Source organism: Quercus suber, unplaced genomic scaffold (assembly GCF_002906115.3).
Source record: "Quercus suber isolate HL8 unplaced genomic scaffold, Cork oak 2.0 scaffold_224, whole genome shotgun sequence".
Taxonomy (NCBI): Eukaryota; Viridiplantae; Streptophyta; class Magnoliopsida; order Fagales; family Fagaceae; genus Quercus; species Quercus suber.
Window position 1 is genome coordinate 318709 of NW_027069682.1, and position 21286 is coordinate 339994.

Here is a 21286-nt window from a genome sequence, read left to right on the forward strand (position 1 = left end):
CGGGACTAATACTTAAACTGATGTGACAATTTGTTGTGTCCCAAACACAACTCAGTGTGATTTTGTTATAAACATTACTCAAAATATAAGGGACTTTGAAAAGCACAATATAAAATGTAATTTCTGTGTTGTTTCAAAATATCATCTTATCAAAAGTTTCATAAGTGGGCAGGCCTACCGCCTACCACATCAATCTTTTAGATTTATGTACAAATCTTGAGAAGAAATATAGTTTCCATAATTTTTATTTGCATATGAAAGGTGGTAAATCTTGTACTCAATAACCTAAGTAACCTTATTAAGTCAAATTCCGTACACATTTCTAACTGTCACATAAAGAAGATATTATATCCATGGTTTTATAATTTAAGCTTCCGTTGAAATCACTTTTATAAGGTTTTTCCAAGTGCAAGAACCAGTAAGTACTGGATGGCTGGAGAGAAAAGAACTAAAAAATGTTCCTTTCTCCACAAATGTCCATTTTAAACCCATTTACTTGATGGATGGTTTCAAATTAAACTCTATAGTTTCAACTTTTCAAATTTAACAGAGTTACAAATTAAACTATATAGTTTCATCAGTTTCAAATTGAAACTAGACATTCAAATTATATCAATTTAAATCCCACAATCAAATTACAAAAGTTCAGGGTTTAAACTGATATAGTTTTACAAATCCAGGGAAATTATGAAACTAGTTTTATAACAAATCTTAAACTCATGTTTGATTTGAAACTTTCGAAATGATAAACTTCAAATTGATAAGGGTTTAACATTAACTTAAGTATGAAACTTTGCTGTCTCAATCTGCCAGAAGCCTAACACATCCTAAAATTTGTAGGCATGTATGCACAATTACTCATATAATGGGAAAATTTCAGGTCATACGTTGTTCATTCACAATTTAAGTTCATCTTGATAAAAAAAGACGCAATGTGAACACAATGTCACAACGGCCAAAGCCAATTACGATACCATTGACGAGATTAAGGCAACAACTGAATAAGAAAAAGAATATAGTCAAAAGAAAAAGAAACAAAGCAACAATTCTTTGATTAAGGCATAAGCAGTGTATATATATCTAGGATAGAAGTCAAAAGAGTTTCTTTTTGTGCATAAAGAGTACCCCGTAAGTCCATAACTAGTCAAAACGAAACGAAACTTCTAGTACTTAGTTCCTAGTTCCTACACCCATTCTAATTAAACTTATCACTAGGATAAAGGTAATAAAAGAACAATTTTAGTTACCTTAGAATCAGAATCCCCATAATAAACTTTAACAAAAGAACCCCAACAATCTCCCTTGGCTTCAATTACTGTATCTAGCTGAGAATAAACCGACAGTGAAGAAAACCTGCAACAAGAATCCGTATCAATAAAAGATTCAAAAGACAGACAATATTAATGTGTCATTATGTATTCAAACAAGAAATGGAACACCAAAACAATAAAGAGTTAGACATTGAAAACAAAAAAAACTATAGGCTTACTTGGGTCAGCATTGATTAGCATAGCAGTCCCTCCAAAGCCGCAAGTACCTCCTTTCCTCTTGTTCTTCTGCCAGTAGCTATTGAAGGCATAAGAAGCATGTGCAACCACAGTATCAGGATGGTAACAGTTCCCCTGTGGCTGAATCTCCTCACAATCAGCACCACCTTCACTACAAGCATAGTCCAATGCCTCTTGCAATGTCTCTGCAGGAACACTAGGCTTAGCCACACACCACAGCTTCTGGACCAGCCCTATTGATGGTGTTGGAGCAATAGAAGCTGGATTACACGGTGGCAATGTGAAGCCGAAAGGTGGAGACGCTGGATCCATGTCTGGAGGCATCTCTGGTGCAGATGTGAAGGACAATGAAGGTGGAGAAGCTATTTGGGCAAGTGGCGGAAGTGGGGCCACAATGGCAGGAACAGAGTAACCAACAGAGGACTGAAGTGGGGATTGTGCAATATTTGGTAATGGGGTTGGCCTTGCTGGGAAAGGGTCTACAAAGAAAGAGAGCTTCCTGCTCATGGGTTTTCTCTCTTTTGGACTAGTGACTAACACATTGAAATTTTTTTGCTCAAAAAACCCAAGCTTTTTCATGGACTCTGAGTGATAAGACACCAAGCTCACACCTTTATCCGATAATGAAGAGAAATTTGGAGGTGGGTTCACTGAGTAAGTTGAGTTGGTACCTTCCAGAAACTCTAGCAGAGGTTTGATAACTTTCTCAGCCAAATCATCTCTGTACAAAGCAGAGTATGAGTGCAAGCAGTTTGAAGAGAAAGCAGCAGAGACTTTGATTTCTTTCTCCAAACCCCACCTTGTGAGAGAGTGGTAAATGTTCTTGAGAGAAGGCAGGACCAAACCCAACTTGTGTTCTTGCCCTTCGTCACAAAGTACGGTGCTACCTGCAACAATGGTGGTGATTTTGGTAGCCGGGTAATGAGCTAAAACATGGGTCCTAAGCCACGTTTCAGCCATTAAAACACTGCTTGAGACCTCATTGAGGTTTCCAGCACCCACAGAAACTGCTATAGGTAGTGCAGAGTGAGAAGGCGCTTGGAAAACCTCTGGGTTTGTGTCATCATAAAGGTTTAAAAGTTCAATAGATTCTTGACCTGCACCTGCAAAGAAAGAGACACACAGAATTTTAGTTTTTCTCCAAGCAAACACAACATAAAGAAAAACGGAAAAATGGAGCATTTTGGGAACTGAGGAGGCAAGACTGTAGTGTCGTTTACAACTTACTAGTAAGACCAAGGGAACAGAGAAAGAAAAGTTGAAAGAGCAACACCATCTTCAACATTATTTGTGTTGAAAAGACCATCATCAACCGAAACAAAGAGAAGTGGAAGTCACTATACTGTTCCCTCTCTGTTTCTCTCTCTCTCTAAATCTCCTGTGTGCAGTGTATATAAAATGTAGGGTCACAGGGTGCCTTTTGGTATGTGCAACAATATCATCTGCGGTTAATTTCCTACAGTCCAACCCAAAATAAAACATGTTTAGCATAGAAATGAATCTTAGGCAAGGACGTACGTGTCATTAGCTTTTGAGGTTTTTTTTTCAGGCTTTTTTTAAAGTTTCACCCATATTGCAACGGGTATGTCTCTCCTTGTTTGTTTGTTGCTAGGTAATTTTGTTGGGATACGTGTGAGGATGGAACAAAAATTTTATTGGGAAGTGTGAAATGTCAGCTGTGACAAGCCCAAAACCCCGATAGGAGAAGTGACTGTTTCTCTGAACTCCCACACCACACCACACCACACGACTCATTTTACCCCAGAGAGAGAGAGAGAGAGGAGTCGTCATCCACTCCTTTCCTGTGGAATCGAGCTTTTGAGTTGCACCAGACCGGTTAGTGGGCTAGAGTCCTACGACACGTCGTTGTAACGAAACAAGCACCAACGTTTTCATAAAGATCACAGGAAATGGCAGGCCTGGGGTTTGTTTGACGGGGGGACCCACTAGAATTAAGTTACCCCAAAAAAAGGGGCCCGCATAAAAGAACAAAAGATAGTAATCAGTGGGGACTTGACCTGCTACTTGTTGACCCTTTTTTTTGAACCTCTACTTATTGACCAAGTTATTGACCGACTTATTTTTCACTGGAAAATCTCTTGGTCTATTCTGTAGATACACAGCTAAAGCCGTGTAGCTGTAAGTCTCTAACCTTTTAGGCGCATGATAAGCGTTGGATGGAGATCCGTTGATCAGGCAAAAACTTTTTGCGTTTTACTATTTGATTAAAATGAAAAATAAAAATTATTTTATTATTTAATTTATGTTTATTATTATTTATAGATCTTACTATACTTTTTGATATTATTCATGACCCAATTATACTGTTTCAACTAACTTTTACTTTTATTTACAGTATCTTTACTAAAAAGTTTTCAATTTTAACAAAATAAACGATTCCCAAACAGACCTTGAATGTGAGTTTGGACATAGCTAAAATCCAACTATGTTTGTGTAAGGATTAGGGGGTCAGGTCGGGTCGGAGATGGTTTTCTTTTAATGGGTTTTGGAGGTTTCGTTGAAATCCATTGATGGTTGGATTTTGCGACGGTGGCTAATTGATTTTCTAGCTAGGGTTGATAGGTGGTAAGATGGTTAATTTTGTGTTGTCACTTCATAGCGGTGGGAAGGGTTTCAACAATGTGGGTTTCTCTTTGCTTGGTGGGTTGCATGTTTATAATTATGGGTATGAATTTTTTGAGTTGTTACGATTTTATGGGTTTATGAGTATGAAATTTTAATTGTTGTGACAAGAAATTTTTTTATTTATAAAACTTCAAATTTTTTTTTATTAGCATATTTGAGGTATATGATGCTGATTCATGTTAGATGTTCTGTTTTCAATGCAGGATGAAGTATGTAACGACAGAAATTCATGTAAGAAGTGAACTTGCTTGATAATTGCAAGAAGTTAGAGCTTTCCAGGTTCGCTATTCATTTGCTTACATATACAATCTTCAAAAAGAGCTATATGTGAGCTCATAGCTAGAACTTGTAACAAGAAAAAGAGGTGTGGCAATTCATATGCATTTTTCAATTAATTTTAGCCATCAAATAGTATAGTGATTTGATGCTTTTGTAATGCATAATAATGTGAAAATTCACTTTTGTTGGATGGGAAATGGGGGATAATCAAGAATCCCCACTTTAGAATTAGTAAATTAGAGCTTTTGCTTATTTTATTAAGCCAGTTTCCACTTTGAACTGCCAGTGGTTGATAACTTGATATGGATTATTCTGAAAAGATGAGTCTAGGGAGGTCTAGTCGTTCATGGCAATTAGCTTCTGCCTATATATAAGGTTTGACAATCTGATTGATTCTCAAACTTCACAAATGAGTCACTTAAAGAAGTTTGTCATAATTTTATGCTCTAATTTTAGTTCTTTCTCAATTTTACTTCAATAAAAATTAGCTCCAAAATTTGTCTTAATATAACCATTAACCACCGTGAAATGTCTTTCTTTTTCCAGATGAATAACTCATTTGCGATTCTTTCTTCTTAATTTCTTTAATTTTGTCCTAAAGTCCTACTGCATACAATTGGGAAAAGAACTCCGCCCACCCACCAAAATAGAAGAAAAACAAATTTGAATAAAGATAAAAAAAAAAAAAGAAAAAAAAGAAAAAAAAAAAGAAAAAGAGAGAGGAACACTCTTGTCACAAAAAGATAATTTAAAATATATATATATATATATATATATATATCCTGATTGATGCTTGCCCACTCTGCAATAATACCCCATAAATGGTTCTTCATGTTATCCGAGATTGCCCCATGATTGCCAATTTGTGGAGAGCAATTGGGACCTTGCCCCTTCAAGTTATTTCTCATTTCGAAAGATGGAGCAGTGGATTAAGTTTGCAACTAGCTCCCACTTGGTTTCTGACATCTTTACTACTGTACCTTAGAAAGTTGTTTTCCCCATTGCTTCTTGGAAAATCTGGACAGCAAGGAACAAATTGGTCATGGAAAACAAACCTTTGGACCCATGGAATCTGCTAGAGAACACCGTTTCGTTGGCTGTTGAACTCTACACTACCCTCTGAAAATTGGACCACAGGATTGTCTTTGCAGGCTGATTGGTTGGAAGCCACCCCACTTTGGTTATTTCAAACTCAACACAGATGAGTCAGTCATTTCCAACCATGGAAGAGCTAGTGCGGGGGCCTCATTAGACACTCCAATGTCACTTGGCTCAAAAGTTTCTCCAAGGACATTGAGATAACCAATTCCTTCGTAGCTAAATTTTGGGCTCTTAGGGATGGACTCAACTTAGCCCTGCATATTTGAATCCGGAAAATCATAATTGAATTGGATGCTAAGCTAGTTGCGGATTTCTTAGCTTCGTAAGACACTTCAGTCCATGATTTTCACCTTTGTAGTGGTCTAATTTCTGATTGCAGATCTTTTTTGGCATTTTGAGGCGTCTTATAAGTTATATCCAACATGCTCCAATAAGGGAATCACTGTGCAGACATTAGCAAAAGATGGAATTAGTCGGGAATCTTTTGTGTTGTTGTATTCAGTCCCTCCAACTTTTGTTGTAGGCTGGTTGTTGGCTGATGCCTGTGAGTTGGTTACCCAAGATGGTTTTGTCTGCCTGTATCTTTAAAGAATTTTCCCTTCTCAACAAAAGAAAAGAAGGAAAAAAAATAAAAAAGATTCTGATCATAGTCCATAGCAAATTCCAAAGGTACCATAGAAAAACCCGACCTAGAGTTCAATTTTTAACGTTGTTGATTTTCACAGCAACTGGATCTGAACAGTATGGACAATTCCCAAAAAGAACATTGAATGACCTGTAATGAAGTATGCAAATCAATCATGAATCAAGCAATAATGAGAACAATATTAGAACTTATTGTAAAAGGGCAATTTTGTTATTAAAAAAAAAAAAAATAGCAATTGACAGCTTAAGTTAAATTCATGCATGATCCAAATTGAAAGCCACAAGGACACTAAAAATTCAACGTACTGCCTTGTGGTGGTGATGGAACGCAACCAGTCCCCAAGACAAACACTATGGAAAGCCTTACTGCAAGTGGTATTGTCACATGTGTAGTCAGTCCCACTTCCACTCTTAGCTCCTAGCTCATCATCTACATCGACAATTTAAAAGTGAATGATGTATGAATAAAGATGTAGTTAGTAAACATCTCAGAAAATGTATATATCAATACCAACTGGAAGACATTGAGCATAACATATTCCACATTCAACTTGCTGGTCATTCTTCAGTACATCAGTGGGCCTTGGCAGTTGAGTCTCCAGAAGACATGCAAGATTTTCCAAGTATGGTTTGTCCATTGTCCTATGCAGATTATCAGAGCACAAAAATAAAGTATATCACTGATGATGCCATAGGCGATAATCAAGCAAACATTTTTCAGAAAAATAAAGGAAATAAAGGAAAAGTGTTCACTAATTCAAAACAATTTGGCAATACACGATAGCAAGATCAAGCAAGAGGAAGCGTTATTTCAAGTAAAAAAAATGACCCCTTTGTTTTTAAATATAAAACTTCAAGTATTACATTGTATCCATTTGAAATCCTTCTTCCCTTTTATTGGGGGTAAGGAAGAGAAGGGGAGGGAAGAGAGAGGGAGTGGGTTGGAAATCAGCATTCACTTTTAAGCTAACATATCAGTAGCAAAAACCAACAGAAACTGAGCCATAATATCTTGTTCCTAAAAGAAAAAAAAGGAGTGTTACACTGGTAGGATTGTGTAGTTTACTCCCCAAGGGTGGGTCCAAAGGGCCCTACCTTGGTGAGGTTCACGTCACCCAAAAAAAAGAGCAGTGTTACAGATGAAAAATGTCATTTCTCAGGTAACTACAGTAACTTCCAATTTTTACTACCTTTATATAACAAGTATTGAAGTCAAAATGCAAATTAAGATCCATAGAGCAAGCAAGAGTATACCATTTTCTGCTATTTCTCTGCCACTTCTTTCTCAACGAACCCACAAATGGACCTGAACCCATAAAACGACACCTAACACAACTTACATATTCAACACCACACAAAAAGCTAAAACTAGCAGTAGCAGAACAGTGATGTGAGATGAAATCTCACTCTGGTAAAGATCTAGGATTGTTGGCATCTATACACAACATGATGAAGCAATCATTTCCTGAAAAACATAAACCTAAAAAGGTTTAATACTGACAAACAAAAAAGAGAAATACTTTATCAATATATTCATGATCAACCAATGGCTCACCTATATTGATTTGACGATGGGAAATTGATCGAGAAGGCTGTTTAGGACCGATAACACAAAGAGACTTATCAATATCATCCAACGTAGACCAAAATTCCTGAAGCTTCTCAAGATGCTGTGTACAAAATATAGTAGTTGCATACTTTAGTAAAAGTTGGAAAAGCTCATAACCTTTTTAAAAAGCTTGCAACAAATACCTCTTGGAACTGCTGCACCACATCCTTTAATCTTGAGTTTATTGACCATTGTAAGTCAAAATTATATGGTACATCCTGAAGAAGGAAACTCAAAGATAATTTAAGCCTATAATGCAAAACTTCAATTTCAGAAGAGATGAAAGAAAACCAACCGCTGATATTGAGGGTGGACTTTTGGGATAGGTTTTATCCAATTGAATTTCCATAAAGTGCAGTCTCCCCTTCTCATCTCTATCAATCAAATTTATCAAAGGCTCAGTCCATGACATGAATAAGCATAAACAAATGAAGAAATTCAGGAAACTGTGACATGTGGTAATAAGCATATAAAATTATACATTCACAACCAATTGACAGAAACCTCTAATTAACTTCACAGCTATAATATATTAAAGATTATACCTCAAAAAGTGTTAGACGTTATTGTGGACTCATGTTAAGTTAAATCTAATGAAATTTAATCTAGATCTCCCATCTGCCTCCAAAAGGTGTTCATGTTTCTCACTGTATTTCAGTGTGGACTTCAATATGCTACAGGGAAAGGTAAGAGGGAAAAACAGATTTACCTACTTGATTCACATGCTACCAGTGCATATCAGGCTTTGAGGAACATTATTAATGTCACTTGCCAGTAAAAGATTGTAAAAAGATTAAAATTCAGAAGCAATGAAGTAGCATAGGTTTGTGGAAGAGGAACATTTGATTCTGGAAGAAGAAAAGCAATGTTTTGATCTCAGAATAGTAACCGGGCAACATTATCCGGCACTTGCCTACAAACAAAGTATGCTTAACTTACTTCACAATCACCTAACCTGATTTCTGATTCGTTGCATATATTTCAGTTTTTCATTCTCTCAGAAGATAAGTTCAACTTTTAATAAGTAACATGCTCTGAAAACATTCACAGCATGCTTTATGGCTTTGGGATTCTAAGGCAATAATGTTTTACAGCAATCTTTTCATATCTCAATAACAGAGATTAAAATGTTGTTTCTAAATCTGTTTGCCTGTTCTGGTGTCACCTATTTGGCCTTCATAGCACCAGATGTCTTTGGCCAATTAAAACATTCTCTCAACATATAAACCACAAATTAAACTTTAAGCACCAAAGCTTTCCTAAATTCTGTTGCAACTGCAAACTACATGGGAATAGGGGGGCAAAAACACAAGCACATGAACGTTAGAGAGAAGGCAAACAAAAACCTGTATCTTCCTTCTTCAAGGGAAAATAGTTTGGAATATGAAAGCAAGAAAGAACATCTTACAAGATACGAAAGCTAAGAAACGTCAAATCTCCACCCAATCTCACCAGATGCTCCCATCCAACCTCTTCTATCTGTATAAACAATGATCAAAAGGAACCTAAAAGACGTTTTTTGCAATAACAAAATCAATGCACTCAACTGAAGCAAACAAAGTTCCATACATACTACACAATGTGGAGCGTAAACATTCATAATTGAACGACAATTACATAAATTTGTATTGGTATGGTGTAAGGACTTAAGATCCTCCAATAGTAGTTGTTCAGTTTTGGAACATCAAGAAACACTTTCACAAAAACAAAAGGAATCCAAAACTAAATTACTTGAAGTATATACGTGTGTGAGTGTGTGGAGTGTGGACAAAAAGTAAATAGTATTCAGTAATTCTGAAAAATACACATTTCATTACTGACCATCTGAGCATTCCATTTCAAAAGAAGATAAAGGCTCTGAAAACTCTAGGGCTTTGTTAGGTTAAAGGGAATGAAACCACAAGAAATAGCTTAAGAAGGAGAATGGTTGTTGAAGGTTGCTGCAAAAAAAGATAAGAGGTGAACTAAAGTGTGTGGCTGTCCTCTTCCCCACAAGCCCTTTGCTCTGAAATAGAAGACTGGTAGTTTTACATACTTTTCTTCAAAATTAAAATATAAGCAAAGGTAGTTTTCTAGGTTCACACATGTAGTTTTCCATATATTTAAAAGTAACTTGATTTGAGATGAACCCATCATGTTTCACAATAGACTTAAGGGATGGTATTGAACTAAAACAATACAGTAAAACACAAAAGAATCTGCTTTTCTGTTTTGGTTTGGTTTAGTTTTCCCTTTTTTTTTTTTTTTTTTCCAAAAGGTTTTCTAATGATAAAGGAGCTGAGGAAACAACAAAAATTAGGTTTTTTTTTAAATTCCTTTTGACATAGTTCTTTTTTTTATACCTTGACTTGATAATTAGCAAGAATTTATTCTATGATCATGGCAACATGTAGCCAATGTATGAAACAAGACTCAAGAAGATATTGTGCATAATTGCAACATGACTAGATGCTAGTACTGTTATGCTATGATACTTTGGTCCTGGATGGTGAAATAAAACTGATTACACAGAATCAATGAGTGGCAGTAGTAATGTCATATGATTGATCAAGTCACCTCTGAGTACACCGAGCGGTAAAATGTAGATGATTTGGCCAGCTCTCTGCATCTAGCCTGTTCAGTATGGTCCTGTGGGTAAGAAGAAGAAGGAAAAAAACAATTAAAATCTGTAAATTATGTCTCTGCATCTGCGTGACAATCCTCAGCCCCACTATCTTTCTTCCACTTAGAACTTTTGAATCTCTAGGTCTATCGATTTTTCAAGAAGCATAGAGCCATACAATTAGGCCTTTTCCCTTTTATTTGAAATTTAAAATCTCAAGAATTGTGAAGTCTTATGACTACTAACAAAGGGAAGGTTTGAAATCTCAATTGTGTAAATTTTATTGTTTTTCGCTTACTTGTTGAAATTTCATACATGAATACCTAGAGGTAGAGCTGATATATAATGAGAATGATTGTAACTAAAAACAAGAGGTGGAGGCAGTGATAACAAAGCTACAATGCAGTGCATATACATGTGATGGGACACTGATTTTATGCATCCAACATATTAATTCTATTTCAACATAGATACCCACAATCGAAAAGTTGTTATATATAAAACATTACAGCAAAAATAACAATTTTCAGCTTAAGAACATTGCGTAGTAGTTGGTATTGCAGAAACTAAATTCTCAAGATTTCGCTTCAAAAACTTCTAACTCATTCAGGAATTTCAGCAAACAATTGGTGCGCTTTGCATTCATTCTCTCAAAAGTACTTATCCACGATCTAGTAACTGATAAGTACGACCCATATATATAAATATACAAACATAGAATTCAGGTACATAAGTCGTTGGTGATAGAGACTAAGGAATAAGAAAAGGTACCATTTTTGATTTAGCAAGCAAATATGACTGACTGCCTTCGCTGATAGAATGAGAGAACAGTACCGCTTCCGATTTTTAGAATTAAGAGAACCCACCGACCTCCGTGTATCAAATAAATGACAGCAACTGTCTTAACGACTGTCGTTTCTTGTAATAGCCCGTTAATGAGCCCAATTTACGGAAGCTGACTTCAATTGTGATGTGTAAAATAGTGAATGAAATATGAGTGTAGGTTTCAAAAAAAAAAATTTGAGTGTAGGAGAATATTTTTCTAAAAATTATATATTCTTGGGGTTTAAAGTTAAACTAGTAAAAAATTAAGATTGATAAGAGTTTGACATTTATAACATGTGACATTTCAAGAACACTTGTTTTGCTAAGGCTTGGATTATTGTGAGGGACTATCTTTATTGAGAGACCACTTTCACCTTATACATACAAGAAAGATAAAGCAACATGAAAGACACGGCAAGCGAGAGGGTTACAAAACTATAGTATACTTAATCCTGATATTGTTTAAACCTTTTCGAGATTTCAGCTATTGGATAAGAAATAATAATTAATTACTTTTGTACCACGCGTGAGACATGTATATTTATAATTCTGCTTTTGATAAGTTTTTGTATAATTTTTTTGTTGTTGCATGAGAGCAGGCGACTGCTTTGTTGCTTCCATTTCCATACGTGTCAAATTGGGTTTGGGGATGGTCTATATGTTCTCTTTTGTTGTCTATTTGCTTGTCAGGCCTGGTTAATTATCTTTTCTTACCTGGCCTCCTAAACNCACCCCCTTCTTTCCTTCTTAAAAAACCTTTGATAGTCTCACACTTCCCTTTATACACTTAGCTACCCACAATGTGTACTAAATATGAATATTTTTCAAAATTTTGGACACTTGATACGAAAGTGTTTACATTATTTATATAAAGTATACACACTATATATATTAAGTGTGAAACAATACACTATGTATATCAAAACTATTTGAGATGATAAGTTGTTCTTGTTATATAATAAAGTAGTGTTAGTGGTGGGCTCATATGAGAATCAAATAATAACTAATTAACTTAGCATATGTGAAGCTTTTTGTGAAAACTATTGTGTCTACAGCTTTGCTCCTTTTATACCATTGCAAAAGGCAAATGTTTTGCAGCCATCCGCTGTGACCAGCTATGGTGGGCGAAAAATCAATTGGTTTCGGAGGAGAAGCTTCAATCTAACTCTGTAGAGGCTAATGTTTGATCAACTGGGCTGAAGCTAAAGCTGCTAGGTTTGCAGTATCCGACTGTCCAAAGCCCATAAGCTTGGTTTTTATGTCTTTTCCCTCGGGTTGGAAATGGTCTGGGCCCATCCAGTCCATTGTAGCCCTTTTGTTTTCCTTTTAATGAGAGTTTATTAAGCAATTTCTCATTAAAAAGTAACAAATTCATCTCTTACATTTTAGCACAATGACCCTTTCTATTAATTAACTCCCTTTCATATCCTTCTTCTCAAATAACTCTATTAGTTTGCGTGGGTTTTAGTTAACTTAATTGGTACAGTCTCTTGTGGTTGAATAAGAAATCTAAGATTCACTTCCTGCTTACATAAAAAATAATTGATATCTTGGTCTAATGATAAAGAACAACTATCAGGAGTGGATGATATAGATTGAAACTCTCTCTCTAAAAAAAAAAACTTTATTAGTTTGCTGATTTCCCACTAAATCAAAAAGGAATTAAAAAAAAAAAATCTTTCCTCTCATTTCAATTTCCTCTACCATACAGTTTTGTTGTGCATTTTTCACTTTTAGTGCTTCTTATGTGTTTGAGATTAGCTTATAAATTAGCTTTTTCTTTTTGTTTATCTTTAATGTACAATTTTTTAAAACTTCATTTTTTTTCTTACTTTTTCTCACTTTTTCAAAGTATAATATATTTTAACACACTTAAAAAAAAAAAAAAACTAAATTAGATGTTCCCAACTCCTTTAGGATAAGATCTTGCTTAATTTTTTCATAAAGAATCTTGAATTAGTAGGGTCATTCAATTCAAATTTTGACCTTAGATATGGGGACTTTGACTTTTATTTTTGTGGCTAAGGTGTTAACAATATATCATCTTCATTTCATATTTTTCTTAGTTTTATTAGAGTGATGTTGGTATATTACATTATTACTTAGAGATGGAACCAGAATTTCAGTTAAGGGACCAAGCATAAACCAACATATTTTCTAAATTTGAGACTAAAAAATATACTGAAATTTAAAACTAAATGAATATAGGAAAAAAATAAAACTAGAATTTATTCATAGTTAACAACAAAAGAAAAGACACAAAATAATTTTTTCTTAATACATTCCTAATTAAATCTTCTATCAAAATAGAATTTGTCATTCTTTTGAAAAACATATATGATTGTTTGTGTATTAAATTTCACAAAATTTTCATTTCAATGTACAAAATGAAAGAGACTTTTAAAAATTCATCTTCAATTTGTTGTAAAGCCAAATTTTGTCAATATTTATGATTGAAAATACTTGTTGTATAGTTGTGGTAGACAATGTTCATCCAAATTCTCACTAAATGGGTAAAATCTATTATCCTCGTGATTTATTGCTAAAAAAATAATGTCTATACCAAGAAGAAACCTGTTATCATTGTGATTTGTTGATAAAAAATAAAAATAAATAAAAAGTAAAAAAAAAAAAAAACATCCCATGCTCTTTTCCTGCGTGCTCCAAAAAAAAAAAAAAAAAAAAAATTGGGAAGTGTCATCTACGTAACGTTATGCCAATTGTCAAGACTTGTTTCTTTCTCTTATTAAAAAAATGAAAAACACGTGATGAGCATTTTTAAAAAATAAAATAAAATTGAAAATGCAAGCATGCATGGTGATAAAATTTGAAGTTGCCCCATCTATTTGGCGTATTACAAAAGCAATTAAGAGCATCGAGAACATTTATTTTAGCCAAGATTGTGATTAGGAGAAACCAAGATTATATTAGATCGTAAGTAATTAATTACCAGGTTCAAATTCTATATATATATATATAGACACATTCTTATTGAATATATGAAAGTATTAAAGTCATGGGGAATTATAGATTGTAAAAGGAGGATAATTAAGTGAATTTTAATTCCCCTTAAAAACCAACCAAGAAAATCGAGTAGCATAACATGAAGGAGTTGTGGTGCTGGTCTGATGACTCTGATATGTCATCTAGAGGTACAGTAGGTAATAATATTTAGAACCATTACTGTTGGATGCTATGCTATGTATATGTTATGAAACAAAAAAAAAGAAAAGAAAAAAATGCTATGTATATGTTCGTGATCGAGTTCACTAAATGCTAGTGAGATGAAGCAGTGCATAATGGCACTGGCACACAATATATTTCTTCATCGATCATTAAACCATAATTATATAAAACTAACAAGAGACAACTCATGCAAGAATATGTCAGACCCCACAAAAGAATCAATTCTTTTTTCCATTTCTTGTATCTTGAATACATGTTCACAAGCAACATCCAAAAACAAACAATAGAAATCAAAGATTCCTTTAACTCTAACTGTGAGGAAAGCTCAACATCTCTCTCTCTCTCTCTCTCTCTCTACTTGTTATGCAGAGGATTAGCTCCTGTTGGCACACCTCTCTTATCTTCTGAAGTGAAATTGTAAGAAACCTTGGAAGAAGAAAAATCAACATCAGTAGTGAAATTTGAAATCCCTCGTGCAACTGCAAGAAATCCACAATTTGCAAAAATCAGCAGAAACACGAGTACAGCAAGCAAACCCATAATCACGTACAGCCGGTGTTCTTGAATCAAGCTTGCTAATTTGGAAGAGATTTAATTCAGAACCAGACCAGAAACTGGTCTTAATAGCTAGGTTAGGCAGCTAGTAGCTTATCAAGCAGCACATTGGAGAAGTGAGGTGTCAAGTGAGACAATAAGAACAAAGAATTGCATTAGCATATCCAACATATTAGCAAACTGCAACAAGCTAAAGGAGTTGCTTGAATGGAAGTATATGAAGCAGTGTAGAATTTTGAGTTTTGAAAGAATGGGTATTAGAAATTCAGGACCTCAGAAGAAACCTGTGATATCTTTGGAGGTTGATCGGCTTCTGGGCATCTAATTATTATGTCAACAAGTTCAGAAATAACATGCTTTGAACCTGGGAACACATTGACCATGTGTGGAAAGCCAGCGTGGATTATATACCTATCTTTGGAACTTCTCAGGCTAAGAAGTTCACACTCACCTGAGCCTCCAACGGAATCACCAATCTCTGGATCTTAGCAGTTTTGGAAGTTGCAAAGGACTATTCCTTTATAATAAGAACATTGTACAAGGATTTTGTGCATGTAACAAGGGAAGATACCTACTTGACGCCCCACTACGCAGATAAAACAAAATGATAACTCTTAAATACAAAATCTTAAGTGAACTATATTAGATTCTCTAATTAAATTCAATTCTTAAGTTATTTTAAATTTAATTGTACTTAAAAAATATAACATTATTTATGTCTTATTGGTTAATATAATCAAATATTTGAATTCAATTGGAGAACCTAATGTACTACATCGATCTAAAGTATTATATCTAAGTTGAGTGTGTGCATGCGGTGAGAAGGGGGTACAATGGGGTATGACAAAATAGGAACATGGGTGTCCCATTTCTAATCTATCTCGAAAAAGGATCATCTCAATTTAAAATGAATTTATTTTATGGATTACATTAAATGTTACAAATCTAAGACTCTGTTTGGTTAGAAAAATGAAAAATTGGGGATGAAAAATATTTTGTTTTACACCATATATGTATTTGGTTGAAATGATGGAAAAGTTGAAGAATATAGAGTAAATTACTATTATGGCTTTACTATTAAAAGTAGAAGATGGAAATGTGCATATAATTTTGTACTTTTTTCCCAATGCCATTTTCTTTCCTCTTTTCTTTTCAATTTGGAAGGAATAAAATGGTGAGTTTAGATGGAAAACTTCATTCACCCTAATTTTCTTTCCTCTCCTTTTCCTTTCCCCATTTTCTATTATCTGCATTCTCACCCCAACCAAACTCATCATAAAGGTGTATATGTGCAACATCATTTAAAATTTCTAATAATATAGCTCCATATATACGGTAAGATATAATAAATAAAATCTTTTTTTAAAAGAAAAAGAAAATCTTAAATGTGAAATATACTCTCTCAAATTTCACTTGAACTTGAGAGAATCCTATTCATCCACCATTCAAGATAGATAAAACTCAAGTTAGGCAAGGCATGATGTGTTGTGACTGAGTGAACTTATAAGGAAGAGAAAGATGATATGAGATGTGATGTGGATCAATTCATAGGCAATGCTAGCTTATTAGTCATGGTTAGCACCCTAGACGGCTTATTATGCCTTCCCTTCTTCTTTTAATAGATTGATATAAATCCTTCCTATTTACGATCCTGCAATTTTGGCAACCAAAGCACAAAGGCACCATTTAGGATTTACAGATAATGTAAATGGCCCAATTTAATTTTAGGAATAGGCCCAACTATGTGGACTGTATAAAAAGTCCCCATCTAGCGTTGCCGAACTACAAATGTCCTCATTCTACTGTATCATATCCCGCCACCATTCGCCCCCTCTCTCAGCCCAATTTTTCCCTAATCCAAAATTTTAAACATTGAATGAGACACCACCATATAGGCTTTGGTTGAGTTATATGGTTTTTGGAAAATTGGTGGGCCAGTGGACGTCCAGACATTAATCTTGGGCCCTCCATATGTTATCCTTCGGCTACAAAGTTTCGAACTTAACAATGTCCACCATTAAATGGGCTGTCACGTTACTGGCTTGGGCTCTATCGTATCAACTCTCTTTTTTCCGTGGGCCCCCATGTTAATAAGTGACACATTACAAAAATAGTGAAGTGCTCTATTTATCATTATCGTGTTATTTTTATCTTTATTAAAAGAATTCATAAAGTTAGTTATGACATTAAAAAATGTCAAAAATACCATAATCATTAGTCTTAAAAAATAAAAATAAAATAGGGTTAAAATTGTAATTCAACAAAATTAAAAAATAAGAAACTTTTTTCTTAAAAATTAACACTCTTTATTTAAATATATTTCATGCACATTTAATACATTTTTTCCTAAAAACTAGCACATACTAAACCAACAGTTTATTCTATTTTAAATCCTAAATTTTAGTTTCTTAAAAATTCCTTCTTGTGTAACCTTACTAACAATAGATAAATTCAAATTGAAAAATTATATTAAACTCAAAATAAAAAAGAGCCTTGTGAGGTACAGAAATTTGATAGAGTGGTGTTGCCATGAGTCATACCAAGGCCGAGGAGGCTATGCCATTCCGAGGAGATCACCCCCTCAAACGATAAGGCCACGTTAGTGGCACGTGGATAGAGGAGGTCCTACTGTTGAGAAAAAGATTTAGAGAGGGGTTAGCCCTGACATGATTGAAGGAATTGTGGCTGCCCCTATATTTAATGCATCCCACCAAACCACTTGGCTGCATTTATGCAGAGAAGACCCCTGAACAGTACTGCCTTGGTTGCCACAATTTACAAGGGGTTTGGGAAGATGTCTAATGGGACAAGCAATCACGTGGTGGACTGGACAACCAACAAATGGAGGACCAAGATCGCCTAAAGGGAGCTATATAATGTGAGAGACCCTCCAAGGAGAACAACAACTGTAATAAAATCTAAGAGAAATATATTAAAGAACTACTCTTCTCAAACATTGCCGAGGAAGAATTTATGTGCACCACATTAATCTATTCATTACTTTTCCTTGTTCTCTTACCATCTTTAGCCCATGGAGGGCATTGTCCACTTCATTGAAGACTAGCTTTTTAGCTCACTCTCTACAAATTTATTATATTGGGCTCTTTGGGCCTTAATCCATTCATATTTTGGACCTAAGAACCAAAGCCCACCCCTACAATTGGCGTTGTCTGTGGGAAAGGCTTGAGCTTTAGTGAGTTCGACGTCCACCATGGCAGGATCAGGGTAAGAACGGGAGGAGTCTATTGGTTCTCAATGTCAAGATCAATTCCTCAACCTTGAGCGAAGGAGGGACCGTGAGGTTAGTGTGCATACCACGCATACTAGTAGGAGCCAGTCTCGAGGCTGGAGTCACATCTCCCACGAGGAGAATACCAGAAGCTTGCAGTTAGAGATTGACCATCTTTGCAGGAGGCTACACTACGAGTGACAAAGAAGGACTCCCTTGGATTCCGACCCTTCTTCTGATGATGAGCGAGATGGTAGCTACAGGCCCAGGTCCAGGACTCCTCCAAGTAAGTCTTTTTCATACAATGAAGACCGTAACTACAAACGAAGGAGTTAGAGTCCACCTTGTAAAGGTCTAGGCAATGATGCTATGAGCTAACTACGTGTAGAATTGAAGGGGGAAAGCTTCCCCGACGTTTTACTCAGCCAACATTCACCATGTACAATGGAAGGACGGATCCCATAGAGCATGTGAGCCACTTCAACCAAAGAATGGCTATGCACTCCAAGAGCAATGCCCTGATGTGCAAGGTGTTCCCATCCAACTTAGGGCCTGTGGCGATGAAGTGGTTTGATGGACTGAAGGAAGGTTCTATCAACTCCTTTAAGGGGCTTACTCAAGTGTTTGGGCCCGTTTTTTGACTTGCAGCAGGGTTCCTTAGCCTTTGAACTCTTTGTTGTCCATAGCAATGCAGGAAGGGGAGACCTTGAAAACGTACTCTGACAAGTACTGGAGATGTTCAATGAAATAAATGGGGACTTTGATGACGTAGCTATAAGGACCTTCAAGGTCGGCTTGCTCGCCGAGCATGATCTAAGAAAGTCTTTGACCAGGAAACTGGTCAGGAGTGTGCATCAGCTCATAGATCTTATTAATGAGTATAAACAGGTCGAGGAGGACTAGCAACAGGGGAAGGGGAAGGCTAAAATGGTCCCTCAGGACAGAAGAGATCTTAGGTCGGACAGGTACAACAACAACCGACCTCGGAGAGATTTTGTGGGGCATTCTGGATCTATTACTACTTAGGTAGTCAGTATTGTGTTCTGAGAGCCGGTACACTAAATCTTAGAAAAAATCAAGAATAAGCCATACTTTCAATGGCCGAACAGGATGGGGGGAGACCCCACGAAGCATAACCAAAGTCTTCATTGCTAGTACCGCCAGGAACGAGGGCATACTACTTAGGATTGCAAGACTTTATGGAGCCACTTGGAGCAATTAGTTAAGGTAGGAAAGTTGAAGCAATTCCTGCATTAGCCCAACGGACAAGGCAGTCAGGTAGGGTCAGAGGTTCAGAGGGATGCTTCTGCAAGACCACTTTTAGGTACAATTAGGGGTGTCCAGGACCCGCTCGACTCGCCGAAACCGCCCGACCCGCCGCCACCCGAACCAAAAGCTGACCGACTCGAGCACCGCCACGGTCGGTGACGGTTTTGTCCAATGAAACCCGACCCTCGTCAGTTTGAGTTTCGGTTTCACTCCTCTCAACGCGCCAGAACCGACCCGACCGAAGAATAGGTAGATTTCGAGAGATTTTTCTCCTTTTCTCTCTTAGATCAGCCCAGTTTTAGTGGAGATCTCCCTTTTTATGCCCAGATCCGATGGAGATCTTGAGTTCTTCGCCCAACTTCGATGTAGATCTTGCGATTTCCGCCTAGATCAAGTGGAGATCTCAAGTTCTCCATCCAGATGCGGTGGTGATCTCGTGATCTCGGCGATTTTCGGTGCAAATGGAGTGAGTTTTTGCAGATTTCGGCGAAGTTTTTGAAGATTCCGGCAAAGTTTTCGAAGATCCCCACGACATTTGTAGGATCCGGCGACTCTCTCCACCTACCGAACCGACCCGATCATCACCGAACCCGTAATCGACTCGACCGATGGACGCTAGTGGTTGGTTTTGGGTCCCTCTGCCTCCCACCCTACGCCGACGGGTCGGGTCCGGGTTGGGTCCAAAACTGACTCGGCCCGACCCGTGGACAGCCCTAGGTACAATCAGCGTCATCCTGGCTGCCCGGGAAGAACTGGTTCTCAGCCATCCAGGGTGATGTCTATGGCTCGTCCTTTGATCCGAAGACAAAGCGGGAACCTTGCAGCCACATAATGATGCCCTAGTAGTTACCTTCAAGATAGAAAGGTATGATGTGAAGAGGGTGCTAGTAGATTAGGGCAGCAGCGTAAAGATCATGTACCCTGACCTATTTAAGGGACTGAAGTTGAGGTCCAAGGACCTAACACACTATGATTCCCCTCTAATAGGGTTTGACGGCAAGATTGTCTTTCCAAAAGGCCAAATCCGACTACCCATTTAGACAGGATCAGAGGTCGTGGAAGTGAACTTCATTGTGGTAGATGCCTATTCCCCCTACACTGCCATTGTGGCAAGGTCTTGGCTTCACGCAATGGGGGTCGTACCTTCCACCCTGCACCTAAAGGTGAAATATTCATTTGGGGGACGGGTTGAGGAACTGGTAGGGAGCCAATCCATGGCCAGGCAATGCATGGTGGCCATAATTACACATCAAACCGGGGATGAGTCCTCGACCTCTACAGCGGGGGACTTATAGCAATCAAGGGTGCCGGAGTTGTCTACGGGGGCAGTGGCAGAAGGGGCTAAGTGTGAGCTACTGGAAGAAGTTGTTATTGGCAACGACGAGGAGAAATTCTTCCAAATCGGAGTTTAGCTGCCTAATCCGAAAAAGGAAGAGCTAATAGATTTTCTCATACAAAATATTGATATATTTGCATGAAGCGCTTACGAGGCCCTTGGGGTGGATCCGAACTTCATTTATCACCATTTAAACGTCAATCCATCTGTCCTCCTTAAAAAGCAACCACCTCGGCGCTCATACAAAGAACATTTTGATGCTTTCAAGGAAAAAGTGCCCAAACTTAAGTGGGCTGGGGCCATAAAGGAGGTGTTTTACCCAGAATGGTTGGCCAACATGGTAACAGTGAAGAAGAAAAGTGGGAAATGGCAGATGTGTGTAGACTTCATGGATTTAAATAAAGTTTGCCCAAAGGATCCTTTCCCCCTTAGCTCTGAGTGATCAGGTGAAGACTTTTTTCGTTACATCCACAAAAAATTATCATTACAAAGTAAT

At 36.7% G+C, this 21286-nt stretch overlaps 2 protein-coding genes across 5 annotated transcripts; both read right to left on the reverse strand.

Annotated features, from left to right (window-relative positions):
- Positions 1-1027: 1027 nt before the first annotated feature.
- Positions 1028-2936, reverse strand: LOC112007316 (glucan endo-1,3-beta-glucosidase 12). 2 transcript variants are annotated; one of them, XM_065780073.1, is made up of 4 exons: positions 2736-2936; positions 2308-2611; positions 1490-2229; positions 1028-1353 (listed from the first exon to the last, which is right to left on the reverse strand). In XM_065780073.1, exons 1-4 carry the CDS (start codon positions 2815-2817, stop codon positions 1322-1324), a joined length of 1158 nt encoding a protein of 385 aa, XP_065636145.1. In that variant the 5' UTR covers positions 2818-2936; the 3' UTR covers positions 1028-1321. The 2 variants fall into 2 exon arrangements, with proteins under 2 accessions (XP_065636145.1, XP_023895425.2); XM_024039657.2 differs by having other exon boundaries at positions 1490-2611; positions 2736-2935.
- Positions 2937-5163: 2227 nt separating this feature from the next.
- Positions 5164-11513, reverse strand: LOC112016108 (uncharacterized). Of its 3 annotated transcripts, XR_010631575.1 has the most exons (12): positions 11162-11513; positions 10345-10416; positions 9197-9267; positions 8084-8162; positions 7932-8006; positions 7735-7849; positions 7587-7644; positions 7434-7505; positions 6691-6821; positions 6486-6609; positions 5885-6309; positions 5164-5788 (listed from the first exon to the last, which is right to left on the reverse strand). XR_010631575.1 is itself a non-coding variant. In XM_024048616.2 (11 exons), exons 1-11 carry the CDS (start codon positions 11162-11164, stop codon positions 6231-6233), a joined length of 879 nt encoding a protein of 292 aa, XP_023904384.1. In that variant the 5' UTR covers positions 11165-11513; the 3' UTR covers positions 5164-6230. The 3 variants fall into 3 exon arrangements, 2 of the variants coding, with proteins under 2 accessions (XP_023904384.1, XP_023904385.1); XM_024048616.2 differs by having other exon boundaries at positions 5164-6309; XM_024048617.2 differs by lacking the exons at positions 10345-10416; positions 11162-11513 and adding an exon at positions 9610-9881 and having other exon boundaries at positions 5164-6309.
- Between the last annotated feature and the right edge of the window lie 9773 nt (positions 11514-21286).

Excerpts from the sequence above, each read along its gene's own strand:
- LOC112016108 (XM_024048616.2), bottom strand. Across the intron at positions 8,007-8,083 it reads GTCCACCCTCAATATCAGCG|GATGTACCATATAATTTTGA; the intron begins GTTGGTTTTCTT and ends TTCCTTCTTCAG. Across the intron at positions 6,310-6,485 it reads TCCATCACCACCACAAGGCA|GTCATTCAATGTTCTTTTTG; the intron begins GTACGTTGAATT and ends ACTTCATTACAG.
- LOC112007316 (XM_024039657.2), bottom strand. The coding sequence starts at position 2,817 with ATGATGGTCTTTTCAACACAAATAATGTTGAAGATGGTGTTGCTCTTT. Across the intron at positions 2,612-2,735 it reads CTGTTCCCTTGGTCTTACTA|GTGCAGGTCAAGAATCTATT; the intron begins GTAAGTTGTAAA and ends CTTTCTTTGCAG. Across the intron at positions 1,354-1,489 it reads GCTAATCAATGCTGACCCAA|GTTTTCTTCACTGTCGGTTT; the intron begins GTAAGCCTATAG and ends TTCTTGTTGCAG.